The 26,825-nt window shown below is 38.1% G+C and overlaps 2 protein-coding genes across 3 annotated transcripts in view; both read right to left on the minus strand.

Moving 5' to 3' along the window:
- Positions 1-11,271, minus strand: part of mafgb (v-maf avian musculoaponeurotic fibrosarcoma oncogene homolog Gb) — a 20,548-nt gene extending 9,277 nt beyond the window's left edge. The window contains exon 1 of one of the 2 annotated variants that reach the window (XM_055183704.2): positions 11,111-11,271. Coding sequence is in view for 1 of the 2 variants with exons in the window: in XM_055183703.2 (XP_055039678.2) it covers positions 10,145-10,412 (268 nt within the window). In the remaining variant the exon portion in view is untranslated. Of the gene's footprint in view, positions 1-10,144; positions 10,463-11,110 lie in introns of those variants that run through there. The other variant, XM_055183703.2, reaches the window with a different exon arrangement.
- A 4,049-nt stretch (positions 11,272-15,320) lies between these two features.
- Positions 15,321-22,627, minus strand: pycr1b (pyrroline-5-carboxylate reductase 1b). The gene is made up of 8 exons (XM_055183702.2): positions 22,470-22,627; positions 21,833-21,915; positions 19,907-19,977; positions 19,633-19,812; positions 17,457-17,678; positions 17,289-17,381; positions 16,772-16,935; positions 15,321-15,880 (listed from the first exon to the last, which is right to left on the minus strand). The coding sequence occupies exons 2-8, from the start codon at positions 21,897-21,899 to the stop codon at positions 15,724-15,726; spliced, it is 954 nt and encodes a 317-aa protein (XP_055039677.1). The 5' UTR covers positions 21,900-21,915; positions 22,470-22,627; the 3' UTR covers positions 15,321-15,723.
- Between the last annotated feature and the right edge of the window lie 4,198 nt (positions 22,628-26,825).

Here is a 26,825-nt window from a genome sequence, read left to right on the forward strand (position 1 = left end):
AAGCCTATTAAAGTCTGTTAATGTTCAGTCTAATATGACCATACAAGCAAAATTAGGAAATTTGGAATGAGGAAAGAAGAAATTAAAAAAGAATGAATGAACAAAACCACACAGAAAAAGACAGTGAGAGAGAGCGCCAGCGCTTTCCTGCGACCCCAGTGCTCGGCCAAAACTGCATCCTCAACACATTTGTGAAGCTTAGCGATGGGCAGGAGGATTGGGGTCGAGTGAAGGGGAGAAAAGAACTGCACTCAGCAGTCGACGCAAGAAAACCTGCAATTGGAAAAGTTTAGCTGCATGAGCTCAAAAAGATCACAGCCCTCAAACCTTAGCATAACACAGACGTGTGTCCCTCGAACCTCAGCCCAACACAAACTCACTGCCCTTGAACCTCGGCCCAGCACAAACTCAGCACAAACTCACTGTCCCTCGAACCTCAGCCCAGCACAAACTCATGGCCCCTAAACCTTATCTGAACACAAACTCACTGCCCTCAAACATCAGCCCAGCACAAACTCAAGACCCTCGAACCTCAGCCCAACACAAACTCATTGCCCCTAAACCTTATCTGAACACAAACTCACTGCCCCCGAACTTTAGCTGAACACAAACTCACTGTCCTCGAACCTCAGCCCAACACAAACTCACGACCCTCGGACCTCAGCCCAGCACAAAAACACTGCCCTCAAACCTCAGCCCAACACAAACACACAGCCCTCGATCCTCAGCCCAACACAAACTTACCGCCCTCGAACCTCAGCCCAGCACAAACCCACCACCGCTCGGACCTCAGCCCAGCACAAAATCACTGCCCTCAAACATCAGCCCAGCACAAACTCACGACCCTCGAACCTCAGCCCAACACAAACTTACTGCCCTTGAACCTCAGCCCAACACAAACTTACTGCCCTCAAACATCAGCCCAGTACAAACTCACGACCCTCGAACCTCAGCCCAACACAAACTCACGACCCTCGGACCTCAGCCCATCACAAAAACACTGACCTCAAACCTCAGCCCAACACAAACTCACTGCCCTTGAACCTCAGCCCAACACAAACTTACTGCCCTTGAACCTCAGCCCAGCACAAACTCACGACCCTCGAACCTCAGCCCAACACAAACTTACTGCCCTTGAACCTCAGCCCAGCACAAACTCACGACCCTCAAACCTCAGCCCAGCACAAACTCACGACCCTCGAACCTCAGCCCAACACAAACTTACTGCCCTCGAACCTCAGCCCAGCACAAAATCACTGCCCTCAAGCCTCAGCTCAACACAAACTCACTCTCCTTGAACCTCAGCCCAGCACAAACTCACGACCCTCAAACCTCAGCCCAGCACAAACTCACAACCCTCAAACCTCAGCCCAGCACAATCTCACTGTTGCCCAAACCTTAGCCCAGCACAAACTCACTGTCCCACGAACCTCAGCCCAGCACAAACTCACTACCCCTGAACCTCAGACCAGCACAAACTCACTGCCCTCGAGCCTCAGCCCAGCACAAGTCACTACCTCTGAATCTCATTCCAGCACAAACTCACTGCCCTCGAGCCTCAGCCCAGCACAAACTCACTACCCCTGAACCTCAGCCCAGCACAAACTCACTGTCCCCCGAACCTCAGCCTAGCACAAACTCACTGCCCTCGAGCATCACATTTGTACCAGTGTTTGTTTCTCTATTCCTGGCCTCAACAGAAGAACAGTACACACTAAAAAGAGAGAAAGAGAGAGAGAGTATAAGGACATGGGTTCCTTTAGAAAGTCCATATCTGTCTCTCTGACCTACTTTTGCAGGATAATGTTCAGGTCTTCATCATACTCGATTGTGGGTGAGTGGCTGCAGGGCAAGGTCACATGACTGACAAACACCTGCAGGATTTAAGTCTCAGAATACAGGAAACTGATTTAGTAGAACAGTGTTTTCTTCGAAGTTGTTCAAGACGGTTGTACACACACACACTAAAAGATTGGACGGCATGCAGTAGCATCACAGGAGTCATCATGCACAAAGTTTGACAACTTTCAAACTGTGTTTAATTATTAAATTATTTTTTCAGCTCGCATTAAAAAGGCACATTAAAACTGTGTTGAACTTGATGTATGATGGCCGGTCAAAGCTCTGCAGGCCTTTATACCATATAGGTCTGTACAACAACATAGGAAGACAATTCTGCATACCACCAAAGATAATATGGTGGTTTTGTGGACAGGGTTTAAATCAATCTAGGACTAGGCCTTATTTATATTAGGACATTTAAGCTGTTTTACAAACCTACCTTACAAAAACACACTGCTGCTGTGTATCTTGTGTCAAAACAGTGGCACTGTTATCTTTAAAAACAAGTCAGTGCAAGCTGTTTTTAAGCTGTGTTGAGACAGCTCAAACATGCATTTTAGTCTGGGACTAGACTTAAGCCCTGCCTGGGAATACATGTAACAAGACTGAGCACTGCTACTATTATAAATGGGGGAGAATGCAACGCTCATGGCCGCTCTGGCAGCAGAAATCCCGCCTTCCAGTAATAAGAACCAATCATCATTTGATAAAAAAGTGACTTCAAAAAAGTTTTTTAGCAAAGTTTGATCTTAAGAAACAAAAGTAATGTAAAATATGTTGTTTAAATTTAGCATGTGATTTTAGATAAATCTGTCCCATTGTAGTAAATAGGACTTCATTCTTGCATTACTTAAATTACTAAAATGCTGAGAGACTGAAGAACAGAACAGAAGCTGAACGTGAGACAGGCGTGAGGTGAGACAGGCGTGAGGTGTAATTAAAGGACTGTAGGAGTGAGAGACGGATGCTGAACGCTGGAGGAGAGAAACACTTCCCTCGTCTCAGGTAGTGTGAGTGAAATCTCCTCACCACAGCAGAAAATCTGCCCCGTCAGGAAGAGCTGTTGTTATAGTAAGGGCTTTTTCCAGCAGAGAGACTCGTGGGTTAATTTGGTTCTCTGAGGCAGACACAGATAAGTTAACTTAAATCTTATTTCTTCTCCTGCTCTACTGCAGGTCAGCACAAACAACACGGACACACACCACACAGACTGATAGAAAGAGAGAGAGAGAGACTGGAGATGTTTGTTGAGATTAACACCCCATTTACACATCACTTTGATCCCAGAAAATTTCTGTAAAATTGGCAAAACGGCTTCTGTGTGAACACAAACACGTCCTGTAAATGTTCTAGGATCACTACTGTAAAGAGGATCTAGTAGCATTCAAGGAAAGCATTCTGTGTGAACGAGGCAAAAACAGGAGCGTGCCGTAATGAGGACACGCATGTCATCGCAACAAGAAGTTATAGTTCAGAACTTTGACACAGGGATTTAAATGCAGATCAACATTCATGATGAGAAATATCAGCAAACTGGACTGAAGCAGAGATCAGGGAGCTCGTAACTATCAGAGATCATTCAACAGCATGACAGAACACAGCATCATCTGCTCCTTATGATCTTGTCACAAACAAAAATACACACACATGGTTTCTCAAGAGAGAAATCACGGATAATTAGCAAACTTTAGATGCTGCGGAGAAAAAACCTTCCAAGTGCAGGACTTTAAATACGTAACATGTCTTTTTGGTATGTGTGGGAATTCTGGAAAATCATCAGCAGTGTGAATGAACCAAAAATCAAACGATCTCGGACATTTTTCTGTGTATTTTCTGTAAACTTTGTGTGAAAAGGACTTTAGAGAGTTTTTTTAACCCCTACACTGCAAAAAATTATTTTCAAGAAAAAAAATTCTTAGTATTTTTGTCTTGCTATCAGTAAAAATATCTAAAAATTCTTAAATTAAGATGCTTTTTCTTGATGAGCAAAACGACCCACGAAAATAAGTCGAGTTTCTAGACCAAAAATATCATGATTTTGTGCCCATTGGCAGATTCTTTTTGTTTACCCCATTGGCAGACTTTTTTGCTTGTTTTATGCACAAAATCACTTAAATTTGATATTTTTGGTCCAAAACTAGACCCACTTTCCTGAGTCGCTCTGCTCATCAAGACAAAGCATCTTAATTGAAGAATCTTAAAGGATTAGTCCATTTTCTTAAAAGAAAAATCCAGACAATTTACCCACCACCACGCCATCCAAAATGCCGATGTCCCCCCCTGCTCAGTCGAGAAGAAACCATGTTTTTTGAGGAAAACATTGCAGAATTTTTCTAATTTTAATGGACTTTAATAGAACCCAACATTTAATACTTAACTCAACACTTATCAGTTTTTTTCAATGGAGTTTCAAAGGACTATAAACAATCCCAAACAAGGCATAAGGGTCTTATCTAGCAAAACGATTGTCATTTTTGACAATAAAAATAACAAGGATGCACTTTTAAAGCACAACTTCTCGTCATGTAGATCCGGTCGTGATGCGCCAGCTGACCCCACGCAATACGTCATGATGTCAAGAGGTCACAGAGGACGAACGCGAAACTCCGCCCCAGTGTTTACAAGTGTGTTGAAAGAGGACCGTTCCTACATTGTTGTATGCCAACTGATACTAATTAATGTCTTTGTGGCAGTTTATTGTTTAAAATGGTCCGCAAATGTGCGTTTTATATATGTAACACGTGACCTCCCTACGTCACAACGCATTTATGTTAGGTTGCCCTGTACCGGACCTAGACGAAAAGTATTAAAAAATATATTTTTTATTTTTCTTGTCAAAAATGACAATCGTTTCGCTAGATAAGACCCTTATGCCTCGTTTGGGATTGTTTATAGTCCTTTGAAACTCCGTCGAAAAAAACTGATAAGTGTTGAGTTAAGTATTAAATGTTGGGCTCTATTAAAGTCCATTAAAATGAGAAAAATCCATGTTTCCTCAAAAAACATAATTTCTTCTCGACTGAACAAAGAAAGACATCAACATTTTGGATGACACGGTGGTGAGTAAATTATCTGGATTTTTCTTTTAAGAAAATGGACTAATCCTTTAAGATGTATTTTCTTGATGAGCAAAATGACCTAGGAAAATAAATCTAATTTTTAGAAGAAGAAAAAAAGAACTTAAGTAAACTAGTGCCTAAACCAAGCAAAAAAATCTGCCAATGGAATAAGAAAAAAAAATCTTGAAATAAGTTTACTTTCTTCATAAACTTTTTGTCTCCCTCAGGTTGACATTGAATAAAGGTGTAAAAACACAGAAACGGTTATGAACATTGTAGAGAACGGGGACTAAGTGCTGTGCTCTTCAAGAGCTTTTTTCTTATTCCATTGGCAGATTTTTTTTGCTTGTTTTAGCAAAAAATGTAATATTTTTGCTCTAAAAACTAGACTTATTTTCCTAGGTCATTTTGCTCATCAAGAAAATATATTTTGATTTAAGAATTTTTAGATATTTTTACTAAAAACAAGACAAAAATACTAAGTAAGAAAGTCATTTTTTGCAGTGTAGCACTCTCTTCTATATGTTACATTATTACTACGATCACTAGTGCGGTTTAATCTTGTCCGCTGTTCTCTGCTGCTTATGTTGTCCATCGATTTTTCTGTGTTTTCTCCTGCATTTACTAATGTAAAGCTGCTTTGAAACAATTAAACAATTGTGAAAAGCTCTATATTAATAAAATTGAACTGAATTAAAGAGAGAGAAAAAGAGACAAAGAGTAGCACAGGTTAGAGATGCAGGTGGATGTCACAGAATGTTTTGATTCAGTCCGTCCACAACTAAAACCTGTTAATGTCCAAATAAGAGTGAACCTTTAAAAAAAGTTGAAGAAATGAAACATAACAGTCTGGGTAAGATAGATTTTTCCTGAAAAGCAGTGAATCAAATTAAAGAGACACAACAGCATAACTGAAACGACTGGAAAATGTAACATTCAGAACTAACATAAAAGCCACATAAAAGGAAAAATGATGTCTTACAGGTAATGAGCAGGTGTTTTATGTTTTTAGGGTCATTTTCATGTTTTTAGGCCTGACTGGAACACTAGAAGGTTGACGCCTATCAATTCACTAAACCGCTTTTACTCTCTCGAGTCTCTCCAGTCCTGATCTACCGTATGAATAAAAACTCATTAACGTTTGGAGTTGAGCTCTAGACGACTGTTATGTTTCTAATGTTATTAATTTTTAAAACAAAACCACAAACATTTCTTAAAGCGCTTTATCTACAACTTAACAAAAAGTTAGATGAGTGACCTGAACAGGTATATTTGATACGATTCTAGATTTTCTGTTTTCGTTTTCATTTCACTCATCCTGAGGTTCATTTTAGCCGTGCGGAGATTGCAAGAGCGAGCAACACTTCAACACTGCGGGAAAAAACTGCAGCATAGCGCAGGCGAGATGATGCAACCAGAAGACATCGTCCCGTTTCTGACTGCAGGCAGAGCGCAAACACCATCAACCACTTCAACAAGCAGACCAGACATTATGAATATCCATACTTTACTGCCGCAGAAACATTTCCAAGAAAGGTATTAAATATATGCGCTTGCGTACCAAACTTTTCACGGCTCTTTTGTTTATAAACCTTTTGCAGAAATGACACAAATATAGATATATATATTTCATTTATTGCTATTTTAGTTTCCTACACGATCATCCTGTTCAAAAGTTTACACACCCCGGCATCTAAGAATCTTGACATCTTTTGTAATAGTTTTGATATAGATGTATAAGTCTCTCAACAACATCATAAAGCCCCAGTGCAGAAGAACTAAAGTTGATAGCGCTGGAAATCAATGAAGGTGCAGAACAAACGTGAACATCTTTACTGCTCAGGACAATCGTGCACACCCATCACAAAACACAAACAGTCACTGAGATAATAACCAACAGGATATAAATGTTTGAACAAGATCATCTGTGCATATCATTAATGCATTAGACGTAAATATATGTGGACAAACACATACAAGGTTTTATCTCACAGTCAAAACACGTCCAAACAATAATAGAATTAAACCCGCATGAAATTCATATGGTGTCTGTCTTTAAAACTATGCCACTGTTCTGGAGAGAGAGAGAGAGAGAGAGAGAGAGAGAGAGAGAGAGAGAGAGAGAGAGAGAGAGAGAGAGAGAGAGAGAGAGAGAGAGAGAGAGCGTTATTATACTTGAGTTGTATCTTACAGTGTATTTCATCATTTGCTCAAAGAGGGCATGAAAAAAAACACACATCCCATTGAGTCTCTCGCTCTCGCACCCCAACCCACCCTAAAAACACACACACACACTCACACACACACAAATTTATCTGAAGGACACACCATAGACTTCTTTTGTTAATTAACTATCAAATATAAATATGCATGCCTATGACATTGGTAATTAATTTGTAATTGATGTTATTTTCATTTTATAGGTAAAAGAAACGGCTTTTTTGACGTGAGGCACTCTCAGTTCATTCACATCATGAAACAAACATTAAAGACCTTAAATAACCTTCATCTGACACACACACACATACACACAATGGGTTAATGAAGATTGTGCATCTGCCACGGAAGACACACTGTGTTCAACATCTTTCCCGAAGTTTCATCAACCTCGAACCCAGAGCCGCCCCCCTCCCTCACTTAAACACTACATGTGTGTGTTTGTGTGTGTGTCTGTGTGTATTTATATGCCGAGCACGAGTGTGATTTACTCACAGAGATCTGCTGTTGTTTTATGTGTGTGTTCATGTATGAGTATGAATAGTCTGAACACACGGCCTGAGCGATTCATTCACATCAGGACAGGTTATAAATCTCCAACAATCTCTCCTGAATGCTGAACAACGTTCATTTGTCCTCATAAGACTGAGCTGGAAATATATTTATTAACACAATAACCGAGAGAGAAAAAAAGAGAGAGAGACAAAGAGAAAGGTTTTTTTCTGAAGGACACCTGCCCTTAGAGACAAACCCTCATGATAATAAATTAAAAATGTTTGGACTTAACCGGACGATTTTAGTCCCTGAACATCTCATTGTGATTTTACCTGATGTCCTAAGGTTTTTTCAAATGACCATGAACACGAGTTATACTAAGATTTATTTTATTGTGAGATATAATAAAGTGCCATCTAAGAGGAAACTGATGGATCAAACAGCTAAACACACAAATGAAATAAACATCGAAACACACACACAGTTTATATATCTGCAGACGCATCACCCTGAATAAGAGGAAGAGTTTCTCTACCGAGGGAAAAAAAACTACCTGTTAGTAAAAAAAGAAAAGAGGAAGACAGAAACTGCAATCTGTTGCAAAACACTTACTGTAAATGCAAACGATGGCAATTCTTTTGGTGATGCAAGTCTCGCATTTGAAAAAGCTGCGAGAACAGCACTTATAGTCCCTTTCTCTACAATGTTCATAACCGTTTCTGTGTTTTTACACCTTTATTCAATATCAACCTGAGGGAGACACGACGCATCACAGAAACCCGAGCAAACACATCTGTTTTTCATTTGTCTCAGCATTTTTACAGATAAAACTCTCTTTGGTTTCTCATTTTTTCCCCTTGTACTCAATGATCAGCAGATCTCACTTGTAAGCATCGAAGGAAAGGCTGAACATACAGAACTGATCACATTACACTCCTTCACCACAGCACATCAGACTCTAATTGCCCAACTATCACAATTAGCTGGATTTTTATTGGGCAATTTCCGGTTAATGATGTAAACAGGCTCTTAAAAGGGTCTAAATGGCTCTACATGGCCACTTTCATGGTTAGCCTGTAATCATTCACAGAACTCACTAACAAAAAGCACCATGGTATTACCATGTTTTCTGAAAATGTACTATGCTATTATTTCAAGCACTTGTGTTAAACATTTACTGCTATCAGCATTAGTGTGAATAACAGGTATGATTTGCATTTGATACCGTTACTATACCATCACCATACTATCTGATACACTATACTATAATTTTACCATGGATACTAGCATCTGCAATACTACTTTTGGACTACTACTGAGGCTGATTTAAGACAATATGAACATATTTAAATCGTGACCGGTTCAACAGTGACCTTGAATGTTGCACCCCTTACAAAAATTAACTATAGTTAACAAAAAACATAGTTATAGTAATAAAAACCATGGTTTTGCTAATAGTAATCAATACACCAAAAAACATGGTTACTACACTTTAACCACAAAAAACATGTTTAGTTTATGTAGGGAAAATCTGCTAAATAAAATTATTATTTAAAAAAAAACAGCAGATAATCTTCAGTGCTGTGATATGTTAACTTTATTATTTAAAGTAGTCTAATATAAAAATTAATTCAGATTAATTTGTATCCCTTTGTTGTAGAAATAAAAAAAGAAATTGACTAATGAACATTATTGATCAATTTACATAAATTAAAAAAGGCTAGTTGTGATTAAATAAATACAATTTTCCTTAATGTTTATATTAGTTATTATTATTCAGTCAAACATACGATACGGCATGTATGTTATTGATTAAACGCGCGCTCCCTCTCTCTCAATGCCTCGAAAGCTCGTCGGTTTCGCGCCCGCGGATGTTCGGTGTTGCCATGACTCCCCGGTGCCCGGGCTCACGTCAAACAAATATCAGCGATTGATGAATCAGCATCTCCATCACCCGCTCCAATCACGGTTAATATCGCTGATGTGAGGAGTATATTAACCGATTACGAGCAAATATTAAATAAACAAGACAAAAAACAGATCCAACCCACAGGATCAATCAATCTGGCTCAGGTAATGTTAGTGTGCTTTCATTGAATACCGTCATGGTTTTGAACGCTGGCATGATAGTAATACTATGTTATTCTCTGGAGTTCCGTGGAAAACTACATTATTAAATACTATGAACGCCAAACATCACTTGGTACTTTTGGGTACTTTTTTGTTCGCCGTCTGTGTCTCAAAATAAAGCGCGCGACCTATCTAGACAGCATCACGAGCACAGTTCGAGTGATGACCCGAAACAAAATGCCGCTGGTTCGAAGCGAGACCGATGAGTAAAAATTTTTTATCATATGAATATGATTCAGTACAACAATGCATATCAAAGTGGTACCATACTATGGTATTGACACCTGATACCATCAGCGTACCATGGTAACAACACAGTAGTTTCGGTACACCTGTGGAAATGTTTCGCTACTCTCCCTAAACAAGACAAAAGACCGTGGACATAAATAGCAACGTGTTACCTCGAACCCGGACGATCCGTGTCCCGCGCAGACGGTTCTGATGAACCAGCAGCTTCCGATTATTTACAGATCTGGAGATCCGCGCGCGCGTGTTGGTATCTAACCTCTGCTTTACTCGCTCCCTCTCTCTCTCTCTCTCTCTCTCTCTCTCTCTCTCTCTCTCATGTAACACGAGGCGAATCCCACCGATTTCTGCAAATGTTGCGAATCGTATACGACGATCAGCCCGATCAGATGAGAAGGCGGGTGACTGATCACAGATCAGCATGCGACTGTGTGTATCGATGAGCCCTTTGTCTGCTCGCTGTCATTATGTGTGTGTGTGTGTGTATGTGTGTGACCCGATCGCGATGATTCAGCACGGCGAGCCCTTTAAAACGCGCGTCCGCGGCGTCATGTTGCCTCTGAGAGCGGCGCACAAACACACACACGAGCTTATGAACACTGATCAAAACCCTACAACAATGAAGTTATGGTATAGTAAAATATATTACAGTATTGTATCAATTTATTGGCACTAGTAGTAGACTCATCAAAATTGTATATTTCTTATTAATACATAATTACATTAAACAAAACTGAAATAACATCTTTATGAACGTAAAATAGCAAATTTACATATTTGAAACTATTCTGCCTACTTTAATTTTATTCCAGATAATTTATTTTTTAATTTGGTTTTAAATTTAGAAATTTAATTTGAACCCAGTTCTGTTGTTATTATTATATTGTACACATTTTATTACCTTTATTTTAAGACATATTTGGGTGATAATTTCAAGAATGTTAGTCTACAATAAAAAGAAACACAAAAATAGCCTCTCTCCCACACATACACAAAGACACACACACACAATCACGCACACACAGTGTCGTGCACACTCAGCAGAACAGATCTCAGATCTGAGCGACTCTCTTCTCGCTCGAGCGCGACTTCAACGCTTTAACAAACACGAACGCACTTACCAAAGACGTCACGGCGCGTCTGGATGAATAAATAACGGTCACGGTTAGATCCCGACAGAATCCCGCGGGAGTTTTCCGCTGTTATCGGTGAATTTGTGACCGTGTTGATCCTCTTTCTCTCGCGCTGGACCCAGACGTCATATGATGTTTGGTCACGTGGTTTCATTCATGAAGGATCTACGCAACGGGCAGCGCGACTCTTAAAGAAACAAAAACACACACACAATACTGACCTCAATATAAATACAGGCAAATGGTGTTAAATTGTTTTAAATGAGTAAACTACAAGATAATATATAATTCAGTTACACAGTCAAGTAAAATCACACAAACTGCACTCCTGTCTACACAGAAAGAGGAATAAATAACAGAAAACACCCAGATTATCCCTTATTCATACAATGGATAAATTAAGTAATATTGAAAATTGAAATATTCGATCTGGAGTCTTATTAAAACCAATGAAACATTTCTGTTCAATTATATCATAATGGATTCTGAAAATGGAAAATAGAGCTATGATTTTATTATATAAAAAACTAACAATAAAGCAAAAATATGAACTCTCACGTGTATTTTTAAGCTTTATAACCCATGTATTTCCTAAACATAGTGCCATGTCCTAACCATGCAACCCAGTAAAATTTCAACAACATGCAATTTTGCTGTCCACACCAGATACAACGCAACTACAAGATGTACCAATCACACACATACATAGAAAATATATAATTACAAAAAAGAAAAAGAACATTTTAAAAGTGTATCTAGTAAAGTGGGTTAGTGATGGAGAGTCTGAATGGTCTCAGGTGATGCTGAATCGAACAGTTGTATGTAGTAAAGCAGGTTAGTGATGGAGAGTCTGAATGGTCTCAGGTGAGGCTGAACTGAGCAGTTGTACGTAGTAAAGCAGGTTAGTGATGGAGAGTCTGAATGGTCTCAGGTGAGGCTGAACTGAGCAATTGTATGTAGTAAAGCAGTTTAGTGATGGAGAGTCTGAATGGTCTCAGGTGAGACTGAACTGAGCAGTTGTATGTAGTAAAGCGGATCAGTGATGGAGAGTCTGAATGGTCTCAGGTGAGGCTGAACTGAGCAGTTGTATGTAAAGCGGGTTAGTGATGGAAAGTCTGAATGGTCTCAGGTGAGGCTGAACTGAGCAGTTGTATGTAGTAAAGCAGGTTAGTGATGGAGAATCTGAATGGTCTCAGGTGAGGCTGAACTGAGCAATTGTATGTAGTAAAGCAGTTTAGTGATGGAGAGTCTGAATGGTCTCAGGTGAGACTGAACTGAGCAGTTGTATGTAGTAAAGCGGATCAGTGATGGAGAGCCTGAATGGTCTCAGGTGAGGCTGAACTGAGCAGTTGTATGTAAAGCGGGTTAGTGATGGAGAGTCTGAATGGTCTCAGGTGAGGCTGAACTGAGCAGTTGTATGTAGTAAAGCGGATCAGTGATGGAGAGTCTGAATGGTCTCAGGTGAGGCTGAACTGAGCAGTTGTATGTAAAGCGGGTTAGTGATGGAAAGTCTGAATGGTCTCAGGCAAGGGTGAACTGAGCAGTTGTATGAGAGTCTGAATGGTCTCAGGTGAGGCTGAACTGAGCAGTTGTATGTAGTAAAATGGTTCAGTGATGGAGAATCTCAGGTGAGGTTGAATTGACTTGCATTATCAGTTCTGTGTGTTCACTATGGATCTGTTGGGTCCAGATGAGGAAGCCAGTGTGATGAATCATTGTGGTTTAGAGGAAGCATCAGTTTGTCTTCCTCTTTCTGTTCACAGCCAGCAGCTGTACACCAACGATAAAATATCCGTTCAAACACACTTCTCTTCTCTCATTCCTTCACAGTAACACTTTTCAGAGAACAACAGTAAGTCGCACCTTAAAGTGGTGTTTCAAACAAATGTTCAGCTGTATTAGTCGATCTCACGGACACTTTTAAACTGAACTCAGCACAAACTACCAGCATGTTGACTTCAATAACAACACAATAAATTACAGTAATGTGGTTTCAAACCTGTTTCAGTTTTCTTCTGTGGAGGATGTTTAAGAGACTCTTACAGCTTCTCTTTTCAAACTGAATAAAAACACCACAATAACAAACGGTTCCACATATGGAGAATAAAGTTTAATGGACAGCCGCTGGTTACTGAACACTATGAAGATTTGATAAAAAAAAAGTCACACAGGCTTGAATTCGGTATATTACGGTAAGTAATGGTAAAACATTCATTTCTGAGTGAACTTTAGAGACTTACATGAGTTCATTTTAAAAGTAATTTTAAGTAACAAAGACTCACAAACAGGCAAAACCCAGCGAACAATGTCTGAAATCTTGCATGTTTCCCAAGAAATAAGGTAGAAGATGCGTTTGAGCGAGGAGTTATCAATGTAAGTCAAGGAATTACCTTTGGAATAAAAGGAGGATTATGGACCTCTTCAGCGCCTCCTCAACATCCAATCAGACAGACAAATAAACAGAACATACAACACACAAGAGCAACGCTCACAATCTCACAACTCTGGAACTAATCCTGCTCTTCACAAAACAAGACAGACACATTCTCATATTCGCTTCAACAGGGACAATTCATGTGGAGCTCCTTTTAAACTTTTATAAAATGATAACGCTCGTGTCATCAGACTTTTAAAGTATATGGCCAAACTCAAGCAATTATGACTTGATTCACACAAGGGTAAATAATAGTGTAAACTAATCAGATCAGAAAGGACTTACAAGTGACCAACTAACACCACAATACATAATTTACATACAGGCATTTGCCAACATCTTACGTGCAATCTATAATTTTTTTTATTAGTACATGTAATGATGAGGTTTGTTCTGCTGTTTCCTACTAAAATTGTCGTATTTAACATGTTGTCATTCTCTGAACTCATGTTTTTCCAACATGAGCTTATGAAGTTTATAGATGGTGAACATCTAAATACGGCCTCTGTCTTTCGGGTGAAATACACTCATCTACATACCAGCTGAACACAACACATCTACAAAATATAACTCCAGAAATAACCATCGGCTGTGTGTGAGGCTCAATGACATGCATATTTTTGTGTCCCAGGGAATTATGTACTATAAAAACGTGTACATTTATGATGTGTTTCTCTTGATTCCATAAAACCCATTTAGTTTTAACACATTTTCAGTATATTTTAATAATGAATACTAATTTTGGTTTTGGTATCTCAAATTTGAAAAATGGCAGGCAGGCAACTGTCCATACAACTGAGAAGTTAAGACAACTGTTAAAAATGGTGGTTACACCATTAACACATCTAAATAAAATACTTTGGCTTTATTTTATGTTCAAAACCATTTCTATAAACAAATTTTAGTAGTTGTTGTGACATTTGGATGTTCTCAAATGTCAAGGTAGTACAACTGCAATCATGGGCCTTTTATTAAGAAGTTAAGAAGAATAAACAGAAAACATGAAGCACATCATCCTATACATGAATAAATTAAAAGTTTGTAGATTTCTCTCAAATACTGATAAAATAACTACTTTAATGTACTTTAAGGTAGGCTGGTATACTTTTTTGTGTCAGGTGGTACAACCAATGTAAAACTAGAAAAAAAGCTATTTCATTAAACACATTTTAATTGTATTTAAAAGTATATTTATACATTTTATATTACAGGTAAACCCTTGTACCAGCATTCAAGTCTGTTAAATGTAAATGGCAGTGATTGCAGAAGTCAGGTGGTGCAACCAGAAAGTCAAATGAAGTGCTGTCCCTAAGAAATACATTAAGCTAAATAATTTTTATTAGTTAATAATTTAGCAAATAATTTTAGTTTTAATAAATGCAAGTAAAAGTTGTTTACAATTGCCATAAAATTTTTGTAAAATGTTTGTTCTTAAATGTTAGTTTTATGGTCAAGTTGTTTTCCACCTTCAAACTATTTTTAGGATTATATTTTTAAATGCCACTATCAATTTTTTTTTTTAAATCAGCACGACGGTGTGGTGGCATTTAAACTTTTTAGGCAAATAATGGACAATGATTATTTGTACCACCAGGCATATTTTGAATGGGGATATCAAAAACATTGTAAAAAAATCATTAAAATGTACTGAAATGTTGTTCAGTAAACAAAACTAAAAAAAATCCATGAAACAATTAAAAATACTTTTTTAGTAGCTTGTTTTGTCACTGACCAAGAAAAACTTCAATCCATCAGCTCTGCACAACAAGTTAAATCTAATATTTAATTAAACAGCTGAAACAAACAAACAAACTCTTGCTCGCGGTTCACCCATAAACAGAAGTTACATAAAACTACAAGCAAAAACAGACACACATATTTTTGTCTTTCATCCTTATAAGCACCATAGTGGTTCATCTGTGCACTGATCTCCTGAGCTCAGATGTTTGTGTGTGTTAATGAAAGTGCATCATGACTAACTTTAACACAACACATCTTAACACTGCTTTTTGAGCAACAATTTGTGACCTTTATGAGATAATCCATGAAATGGTTTACGTTGTACTTGTGAATTGCCACTTAGTATTTAGCACACAAGTCAATGTGTACACGTGGATGGACTCTTTTGTATTAAAAAGGGATTTATCAGATATAATGCGTGTGTGTTTTAGTTCTTCTTTACTCCACTCTTGTTGTTGAAGAGATTGACTCTGCCCTTGGTGGCTGTTGATGAAATGCCCGGTTGTTGTAAGACTTTATCTAGTGTTGTCTTTTTGATAGCAGCAGGTGAGATCATCTCCTGATCAGCCAAACTTTGAAGCTCTCTGTGAGAGAAAACAGAAGACACTTGATTAACTAAGAGTAGATGTGATAAACCTGACCTTTATTATTAACTTTAACAATTTCATTGACCATCAGAGATGCTGTTCTATATTAAATAATGGATTTTAGTATGGTTTATAATAATGGATTATAGCCGTTTGTATGCCTTTAGGGTCCTTGAAAATAGAGACTTACTCCTGGGTCCTAAAGTACACCTCTTATTTCTTACAACATATGCAGACAGATAACTTGCTGTTTCTAACACGATCCCACGTGCCATGATTAATGTTATTTATTTGATATTTATGCGAACAAAATATTTCTAGAAATTGTTCCCAAAACCATGATACTATTGATAACTGTGGCAATTTTGGCCACTGTAACGTTATGTAAAATTTCATACCATTTCATCTCTAGTTGAAAAGTTCATTTTAATACTATAAAGCAGATGTTTTGGTTCTGAAAACAAAGACAGCCATCGGGGGGCTTGCGTAACACGAGGGAAAGTAAATAATGGCAATATATTTATCTTTGCATGAGCTAACCCTTTAATCTAATGCATAAAATCACGTTAATTCCTCTAAAGTGTAAACATTGTTTTAAAACATTTCTCGTGTATAGAAACACATGCAGCAATATTTAGGGTGGGATCATCTTTCTCCAACCAACATAAGACAAGAAAAAACAGCTATTTATGCACTTCTGTTTACTAATGCAAAATAAAGCACACTATACAGACATACAATAATATAAAAAATGAAATAATTATTTATTATGTTTTGAGGAAGTTTTTTTTTTTACTCCGATAAACTTTTGTTGGTTGTCGATACATAAATGCCTGAACAACTTACTTAACTGATTGTAAAAGAAAATTAAATAAATGAATGATTTACTTGGTTCGGATGCAGGACGCTTCAACGGCATTGATAAGCAAACTGCGAAAGCCTCCGCTCTCTAGGAAGTGCAGGGCGTGAATGGTAGCGCCACCTGGTGAGCAGACATTGTCTTTCAGTTGACCTGGGTGCTGTTCTGAGTCCAGGAGCATTTTAGCTGCACCCTACCGACAAACAAGAGGAAAAACTAGTCAAACACAGACCCAAAATATTTTAGAATATATATTTAAACACATCAATCAAATCTTTGACATGTTACTTCAATTTGTGATGCACTTGTTTGCAAAATTTTAACAGCTGCTGTGAATTTGTGAAACGAAACAGAATCACAGTACAGTACAGCTCTCACTTAGGAGACTAAGCGACTATTCAGTTTATGGTTAAGTCCTTTCTGGGGTTTGAGTCTTTGGGTTGGTGGTAAAGCATGTTATTATATTCTGATAAAGACATCGCTTAAATAAAAATAGAAACAATTGAATCCAAAAAAAGTAAATATTCAGAATGATATGTTTGGTACCAGTAATGCCTGTGCTCCCAGTCTCACTGCCAGTCTCCGTGGCAACCCCATCTTCACCCCACCATCAGCGAGAGCATCAAGTGCTGTAAATGCCTGAAAATAAACAAAAAATTATGTGAAATCTCATTGGTCCAAAATCCCGCTCTGCATAGTTTAAAAAACACTCACGTAAGCCGGTCCGCTACCGCTCAGACCCGTCACGGCATCGATAAGATCTTCCTCCACCTCTGTACAGAAGCCCACGCTGCCCATCAGCTGCTCCAGAAGTTTACCGTCCTCCACATCTGCATGAGTTCCTGTGGCGTAGACCGTAGCCCCCTCGCGCACCACCACTGGGGTGTTTGTCATACAGCGCATCACCTTTGGAGCCGTCCGGTACTGAAGCAGTTTCTACAAAAATATACAGAATGTCATCAATGTCATCACGCGTCTCAATGTCCTGTCAAGTGTTTATTTGATTGGATTTTGTTATTATTCTTTTAATTTCTATTAGCAGCACCTCACTAATTATGTGTAAAACATTCACACCTATAAATAACTGAATGAGAGCGAGTGTTAAGACAGAAAGTGACTCCAATTACATTTACACCACCTCACTGTAATACACAGAGAATAAAAAACAACCAGCATCAAAAATGATAGATGATATCACACATAATTGTTTCCTTTGAGACTCAAAGCTTTTGTGGAGAATAAAGAGAATCAAATATAAGGGTGCAGATGTGATTGTTCATATGTTAAAATACAAAAAAAAAAAATCACAGAAATAAACAAAACAACGATGTGTGGATCTTCAGAAAAGACAGCCATCAGGTTATACTTGATCTAAAGGATCTGTACAATTCTTCTATGCACTTTACACATTTACTTATTGTCCCTTTCTACTAAATATCTGTGTAATTTGGGGATGAATTTAATTGCGATATATGCTATATATCTCAAAATAAATGTTTGAAAGTTAAAGCCTTGTGTGAGAGGTCATAATCTAAATCACCTTTATTTAAACATGGCATGATGAAAATAAAATTCAAAGACAGACTTTTTTAGGCTTCAAATTAAAAGCACCATTTAATACCATTATAAAGCATGGAACAGACAGGGATTTTTTTAATATAACTCCAATTGTGTTTTAATAAATAAAGATAATCATATACATAAGGATGGTTTGATGTTTAGTAAATCATGGGGTAATTTTCATTTTTGGCTAAACTATCCTTTTAACCAGCTGCAGTGTTGGGGGTAATGCATTACAAGTAACGTGCATTACTTAATAATATTACTTTTCTTAAGTAACAAGTAAAATAACGCATTACTTTATAAATGTACACATTAATATTCAAGTTACTTTTCAGTTTAATTAATTTGATGTAAAAAAAAACATGTACTGCATTAAACCGTAGATTTACGTACTCCGTGCGTGCACGCCTGAGCGGTTTCAGTGAAGATGGCAGGCCAGAGCTTGACATTTTTAAGATGGAAATATGCAATTTCTGAATGCAGAACTTGAAAGAGATCAGGCCTCAGCCAAGTAAGAAAAGTAACGCAAGCTTTACTTTCCATGAAAGTATCTAAGTTACGCAATTAAGTTACTTTTTTGGGAAGTAACCTAATATTGTAATGCATTACTTTTAAAAGTAACTTTTCCCAACACTGACCAGCTGTACATAATTTCAAGTTTAAAATGGATGGTACTACAGATAAACAAGATTAGCAGAACCCCAGCAAAAAACTTAGTTTTTAAAAGACATCCAAACACAGCCCAGACGTTTATGCTAAAACAAGGCAACAGTAAGTAGGATTTTCCCCCCATCTAGTGGTGAAATTGTATTTTGCATTCAAACGAACAGTGCCCTCTAGCGCCTCGCTTTTCCAAATGCGTGTTGCAACTACGGTAGGCGTTATGTCATCGCTGATCTCCTTGTCCGTTTCAGCTAGTTCACGTGTTCTGAATGAAAACGCATTGTGGAAACGCGTTGGTAGTCTAGTGCTTTTTGTCCCTCTCTGCTATTATAGTTTATCAATATGGCGGAACAACATGAAAGCCTCCTTGGACTTACCCGTTCAATGCAAGTAAAGAGAAGAAATTCTAAGCTTACAAAGAAAAGTCAGATCACTGGCAGAGGTCATTTGACACCAACAAGGACATATTTATGAATAAAGACATTGATTTTGATTAATAAAACACTTAAAAACCTACTTACTGTCACTTTAATAGATGTCTAATCATGGTCCAAAAGTAAATTAAATTAAAAATAAATCAATAAGAAGTCCACTGTTGTGTATAATGTGCCAGTTTTACAACAACAGTGTCCTCTGTAATACACAGTTTAAATGCATCTGACACCTTCTCAATAGAGCTGATGGTGACCCCAGCGGCACAGGAGACAATGAGATGACGATCCTCAATATCTGGACCGATTTCATCCAAAACAAAGGGAATGATGTGAGGTTTGACGGCCAGGAACAGAACATCACTCTTGTGTGTTGCTTCCTTGTTGCTTGTAGTAAAATTGACACCCAATGTCTAAAAAAACCCAAAATGTCAAACAACAGACCATAAAAATAAACAGCATGACAGACAGACAGACAGACACAGAGATGAGTTGAGTTTCACACACCCTCAGACCGGAGACTGTGGGCAGATCCATGTCAGGAGCACTTGCTGTAATTCTACTGGCAGAAATTACACCTGAAACAGATGAGAAGATAATGAAGTCCAACCAGGCTGTAGACCAGATGAACTGATCCTGGAACTGGTGTTTCATTCATCACATGTATTCAGGAATTGTTGACTGTTCAGTCATTATAATGAATCTAATTATAATCCTGGCAAGTCTTGATGAGGCTTAGGGTTGCAAAATTTTCAAGGCTGGAAACTTTACATGGGAATTAACATGAATATATGGGAATTAGTGGAAATAATTTCAAAACTTTGCAGAGTTGCCTTAAACAGGGATGTGGTTAAATGTGATTCAAAAATATTGCAGCATAATTTTGTTTAAAACGAAACATCAGCTTGAATTTTTACTCTTAGGTGAGATAATAAAAAAGGGTCTAAAAATGACCCAGCACCCAGTATTAGTAGACTGTCTGCTTAATATCTATTAACACTTTATTGTGATGATCCCTCAACCAGACATTCAACTGACTATAAGCATGTTTGCAGGTGCATGTCAACTTAATCCACTAACCCTAACCTCTTCCCTAAACCTAACCCAGTCTACTAATACTCTAATGACAGTTAGTTGACACATAGTTGCAAATTAATGAAAGTTAGTTGACATGTAGTTGCAAAGTTATTTATAGTTAGTGGAATGTCTAAAGTGGACTATCAAAAAGTGTAAAGTGTAACCAAACTGGTTTATACAGTAGCTAGCCAGCCAGCCAGCCAGCCAATTAATCAGATATTGAAACGTATTACAATAACTATTACAATGTTTATTATGCTTTTGTGTTACTTGATGAAATAATCAATCAAAGTTGTACTTAATTTTGAATTAATAAATTTGTACTACTTTGCATGCATGTCTGCTTATGACCAGACAAAATATTTATTTATGTTTGTATATGATACAGTTTATTAGCCTGGCTAACACCAGACCAGTCTCATAGAGAATAAGACGTGGTCTGAGAACCACATGTTCATTTTCTCATATTTGAGGCGTGGTTTAAAAATTCCCAGAGCCGTTTATTGGGCGCTACGAATGTCTATCAAAATGCATCTGTACGTAGCTCATAGCCAATCGTTTCAATTTTACCAGATGACGTATGTAGAGCGACATCAATTCAAACATAAACAGCTTTTATCGGTACGTGTGCACACAGCTGAAAGCTATCCAACTAAACCGGTAGCAGTATATTGATATTGAAAAGCAACACAACTTAGTGGCACTGTGACAGCCACAGTACAGGCATAATGACAATATGATATTAATAAATAGCACTTACCATTTATAAGTTAAATAGACTTTGTCGACGACGATGCCTAGCAGGTTGGTCCTATAAAACTTTGTGGTTATCATGTCTTTCCATATCCAAACATCCTTCTTGGATATGAAATTGTTTAACGCCAAAAGTTGCTCTTTTTTTTATAAACTTGCTTTCAAAACTACTTCGAACACTATCTAAGGCTGCATTGACAGTAAGTAACTTTGCGTCTGCTGCCGTGTTGGATAAACAAAACTGCTTCGGTGTGTCGCATAGACGTCGTCATCATTTTGCTGCCCCCTTCCCTGTTCTGTGATTGGTTCCCTATTTCAGGGACAAAACTGGTCCAGAGTTTCCATGCTAGACTAGCAGCGTGAATAAATTTGCGTGCATGGCAGCATAGGGAAACCCAGGCTAATAGTTTATATTAATTTGCCCTAAATTTCCAAATAATTCACATAAATTCTTGTTAAGTTTCCAATTTGGAATTTTCCAAAATTCCCCAGATGAAGTTCCCATGGAAAGTTTCCTTAAATTTACCTTTCCACCCCTTTGCAACCCTAATGAGCCTAAAGTTCATGTGTTTGTGAGGACGGTCAGTACGACCTGACTCTTACCAGCTGCTGTGAAGCCCTTGACCAGCGCGTGTGCCAACTGACCCGCTCCAATAAACCCAACACTCATTGTGCTGATATCACACCTGAAACATGACAGAATCAACATAATCTGATCACAAACACAAACTCTTCAGTTGACAAAATAAAAATCTATATAAAATCTATCAATAAATATTTTTATACATATTTCTATACAAGTACAGATACAAATGTGATATAAACAACAATTATGTGCAAAGGTTACATAAATATATGAGTGCTGTGTAAAGAGGTCGTCTGATTTGTTGTGATGCTGGAGAAAATAAAGATTACAGAACACATTCTGTCTGTTTATTATATGTGGTATATGTTGAACTCATATGTTGTTTATATTTAAGCTACACTGACTCTATAATGGTACTCAATTTAATATCCACTATATATTGGTCTTTCAGTTACAGTGTAAAATCAATCACTGTTATGTTATTGTTAGGTTGTAGCATTAGAGGCTTTTGTTATACGTGTCATGGTAACATCACTACAGCATCCATCACAGTTAGATTGTAGCATCAGAGTAAATGAATAATAATCATCGTTTTCTCAATCATTCAACGTCATCTATTAAACATTTCATCACAATAAATCAATCAATTCTCACCTGCGCCGACACAATGAAAAGATACTTCACTTTTTCGTGGAGTTTTAAAAGCTTAAACAGTAATTGGTGTCAACGTGGCTTCCCTCCACCATGTGTACCGGGAACGCGCTTTGATTGACACGCAAGCTCACCAATGAGAGACGAGATGCTGTCGCGTCAACCCAATCAGCGCGGAGATAGAGACGTAAGGGCGGGGCACGTAAGATAGCGACATCATTGCATCAGTTTTTCGTGGTTATTGTTGGTACAAACACTAAATATGGGTGAAGAGCAGCGATGTTTGAATGTTTGATTATTCTTTTCGGCAGTGAGATAAATGTCAGGGCTGTAATAAAGAAATGTGTTGAGGGAGATGTCACTGATCTCCTCTATAATGTGTGGAGGAGAACAACACAATCACTTTTTAGTTTCAACAGTTTTCCACAGACCTTTCAACTTTCCCACAGTTTTTGTCAAACACACAAACACCAATTCTATTAATTAAATTAAATAACACGCAACACTTGAACATATAATATGCAATAAAATTGTGTTTTCTTAGTTCAGTTTTTACAGTGCTTTATCAACATACCTTTTATTCAATATATTGTTAATACTTTTGTTCATTTGTAATTCAACATTTGTAACTTATTTGTAAATTGTATTTTGCGTTTATTCTGTATATTTATTTCTGGTGTATAGTTTGTATCCTCTGTCTGTCTCTCTGTCTGTCTGCCTACCTGTCTGTTTTCCTGCCTGTCTGTCTGTCTGCCTACCTGCCTGTCTGTCTGCCTACCTGTCTGTTTTCCTGCATGTCTGTCTGTCTGTCTCTCTCCCTGCCTGCCTGTCTGTCTGTCTCCCTGCCTGCCTGTCTGTCTGTCTCCCTGCCTGCCTGTCTGTCTCTCTGTCTGCCTGCCTACCTGTCTGTCTGTCTGTCTGTCTGTCTCTCTCTTTACCTGTCTGTCTGTCTGTCTCTCTCCCTGCCTGCCTGCCTACCTGTCTGTCTCCCTGCCTGCCTGCCTGCCTGCCTGCCTACCTGTCTGTCTCCCTGCCTGCCTGCCTGCCTGCCTGCCTGCCTGCCTGCCTGTCTCTCTCCCTACCTGTCTGTCTGTCTCTCTCTCTCTCTCTCTCTCTCTCTCTCTCTCTCTCTCTCTCTCTCTCTCTCTCTCCCTACCTGTCTGTCTGTCTCTCTCCCTACCTGTCTGTCTGTCTGTCTGTCTGTCTGTCTCTCTCCCTGCCTATCTGTCTGTCTCTCTCTCTCTACCTGTATGTCTGTCTGTCTGTCTGTCTCTTTCCTGCCTACCTGTCTGTCTCTCTCCCTACCTGTCTGTCTGTCTCCCTACCTGTCTGTCTGTCTCCCTGCCTGCCTGTCTCTCTCTCCCTACCTGTCTGTCTCTCTCCCTGCCTATCTGTCTGTCTCTCTCTCTCTACCTGTCTGTCTGTCTCTCTGCCTGCCTACCTGTCTGTCTCTCTCCCTACCTGTCTGTCTGTGTTCCTGACTACCTGTCTGTCTGTCTGTATGTCTCGCTACAAACCTGTCTCTCTCTCTCTCTCTCCCTCCCTGCCTACCTGTCTGTCTGTCCCTACCTGTCTGTTTGTCTCCCTGCCTGCCTACCTGTCTGTCTCTCTCCCTACCTGTCTCTCTCTCTCTCTCTCTCTCTCTCTCTCTCTCTCCCTGCCTGCCTATCTGTCTGTCTCTCTCTCTACCTGTCTGTCTGTCTGTCTGTCTGTCTGTCTCTCTCCCTGCCTGCCTATCTGTCTGTCTGTCTCCCCACCTACCTGTCTGTCTGTCTGTCTCCCTGCCTGCCTACCTACCTGTCGCTCTCTCTCCCTGCCTGCCTGTCTGTCTGTCTCTCTCTTTACCTGTCTGTCTGTCTCTCTCCCTGCCTGCCTGCCTACCTGTCTGTCTCTCTCTCTCCCTGCCTGCCTATCTGTCTGTCTCCCTGCCTACCTGTATGTCTTTCTGTCTGTCTCTCTGCCTGCATACCTGTCTGTCTCTCTCCCTACCTGTCTGTCTGTCTGTCTGTCTGTCTTCCTGCCTACCTGTCTGTCTGTCTGTCTGTATGTCTTCCTACCTACCTGTCTGTCTCTCTGTCTCCCTCCCTGCCTGCCTGTCTACCTGTCTGTCTGTCTGTCTGTCTATCTATCTGTCTCCCTGCCTGTCTCTCTGTCTGCCTCTCTCTCTTTATCTCTCTCTCTCTCTCTCTCTGTCTGCCTGCCTATCTGTCTGACTACCTGTCTGTCTATACACATGGCTGTCTATACAAGTACATATTAACTACAAGGAACATAAAGAAAAGATGTAAAACAAATCCTTCAGTAATCTCAGACTGGAATTAAAAATTCTTGTTATTAGCCTTTATATTGTTTGTGAGAACAAGAATCTAAACTATCAGAAGTAATAAATTATTCACCTAAATTTACTTTTACAGTTATATTTAAGCAATACATTGGTGAAGATTAATGTTTTTGAGTTACATTTATATTATGGATTTGATAGATGCTTTTATTCAAAGAGAACATTTAGGTCTTTTATATTTAACCAAAGTGTGTAAAACCTGTAAAACAAAGCTTGTGCTGTACCAGTAAATCTATCAAACATTTCAAAATTTTAACATTTTCAAATGTCCTCAGAAAATGCTTAATTTTACTGAAACATACGTTTATTTTTACAGTTTATCCAGCACGATTTTCTTTAACAACACTTTTAAGTTACAAATAAAAATCTAAGCACATGCTGTGAAATTTAAATTAATTTAGTATCCAGCAACATTTCACAGCTGATGGTTTGCAGGAAATGTCCACATGCTCCAGACTGCATCACTCAGCAACAACACATCAGAATCCACCATCAACTTAAAATAGATTATCAAGGAACCCCAAGTATGTTTCTCCTCAGCCAGTAAAGCATACTTCAAATTCTCTCTGTCTCATGAATTATATATTAAAGCATCTTTTACAATGTATATGCAAAAATCTCAGTAACAGTCTAAGCACACAATCGCATTAAATACAATTACATTTAACATTTACTTCTTTGAAGAATTCTATAATATTTGTAAAAATAAGGCATCTATTTTAATTGTCACAAATCTCTATCACATGTATGAGAAGTGAGGTTTACATTCAACAGAAACTGATGATAAATGTGTTCGTGGACATACAGTATAAGCTGAAGGAGGAATAGCATTAATTCCTGTGTGCTATATATAAACACCACCAGCATAAAGACACAGCTGCTGTCTAACCATCCTAAGGCCATGAGACAGCACATGACATCACAGGTGTCTCCCCAGCAGCTAACAGGGAATGTTCCCGTAACGTTTTCTAAAGGTTCTCTTAAAGTTATTAAAAAACATTTGATTTTAGAAAGACTGAACCTTTCTAAAAACGTTTTGAATAACGTTCTTAAAACCAAACAATAATGTTCATACATTGTCTAAAAAAACTTCTAAGAACGTTAAAACAATATGATATAAACGTTAGGAAAACGTTTTTAGAACATTAATATAATGGTGAATGGAACGTTTTAAATAACATTCTAATAACCAAACAATAACGTTCATACAATATCTAGAAAACTAGATGTTTTTAACATTTAAAAACGTTTAAACAATGTTTGTCTATATCTGTACAAACGCTAGGAAAATGTTCTTCGAACATTAATATAATAACAGACCGAACCGTTCTAAAACGTTCTGAATAATGTTCTAATAACCAAACAATAACGTTCATACAATGTCTAAAAAAACTGGATGTTTCTAACGTTTAAATTTTTTAAAAAATCTTTGTCTATCTGTATAAACGTTAAAAAATGTTTTTCGAACATTAATATAACAACAGACTGAACCGTTTTAAAACGTTTTGAATAACGTTCTTAAAACCAAACAATAATGTTTATACAACGTCTAAAAAACTGGACGTTTTTACGTTCTAAAAACGTTTAAACAATGTGTTATAAACGTTAGGAAACCATTCTTAGAACATTGATATAATGGCAAATTAAATGTTTTAATAACATTTTTAAAAAACATTCTTAGAACATTAATATAACAACAGACCGGACCGTTCTAAAACGTTTTGAATAACGTTCTAATAACCAAACAATAACGTTCATACAATGTCTAAAAAAACTGGATGTTTTTAACGTTTAAAACGCGTTTAAACAGTCTTTGTCTATCTGTAGTTAGGAAAACGTTCTTCGAACATTAATATAACAACAGACCAAACCGTTTTAAAACATTTGAAAAACGTTCTTAAAACCAAACAATAATGTTTATACAACGTCTAAAAAACTGGACGTTTTAACGTTCTAAAAACGTTTAAACAATGTGTTATAAACGTTAGGAAACCATTCTTAGAACAGTGATATAATGG

Source organism: Misgurnus anguillicaudatus, chromosome 14 (assembly GCF_027580225.2).
Source record: "Misgurnus anguillicaudatus chromosome 14, ASM2758022v2, whole genome shotgun sequence".
Lineage (NCBI taxonomy): Eukaryota > Metazoa > Chordata > Actinopteri > Cypriniformes > Cobitidae > Misgurnus > Misgurnus anguillicaudatus.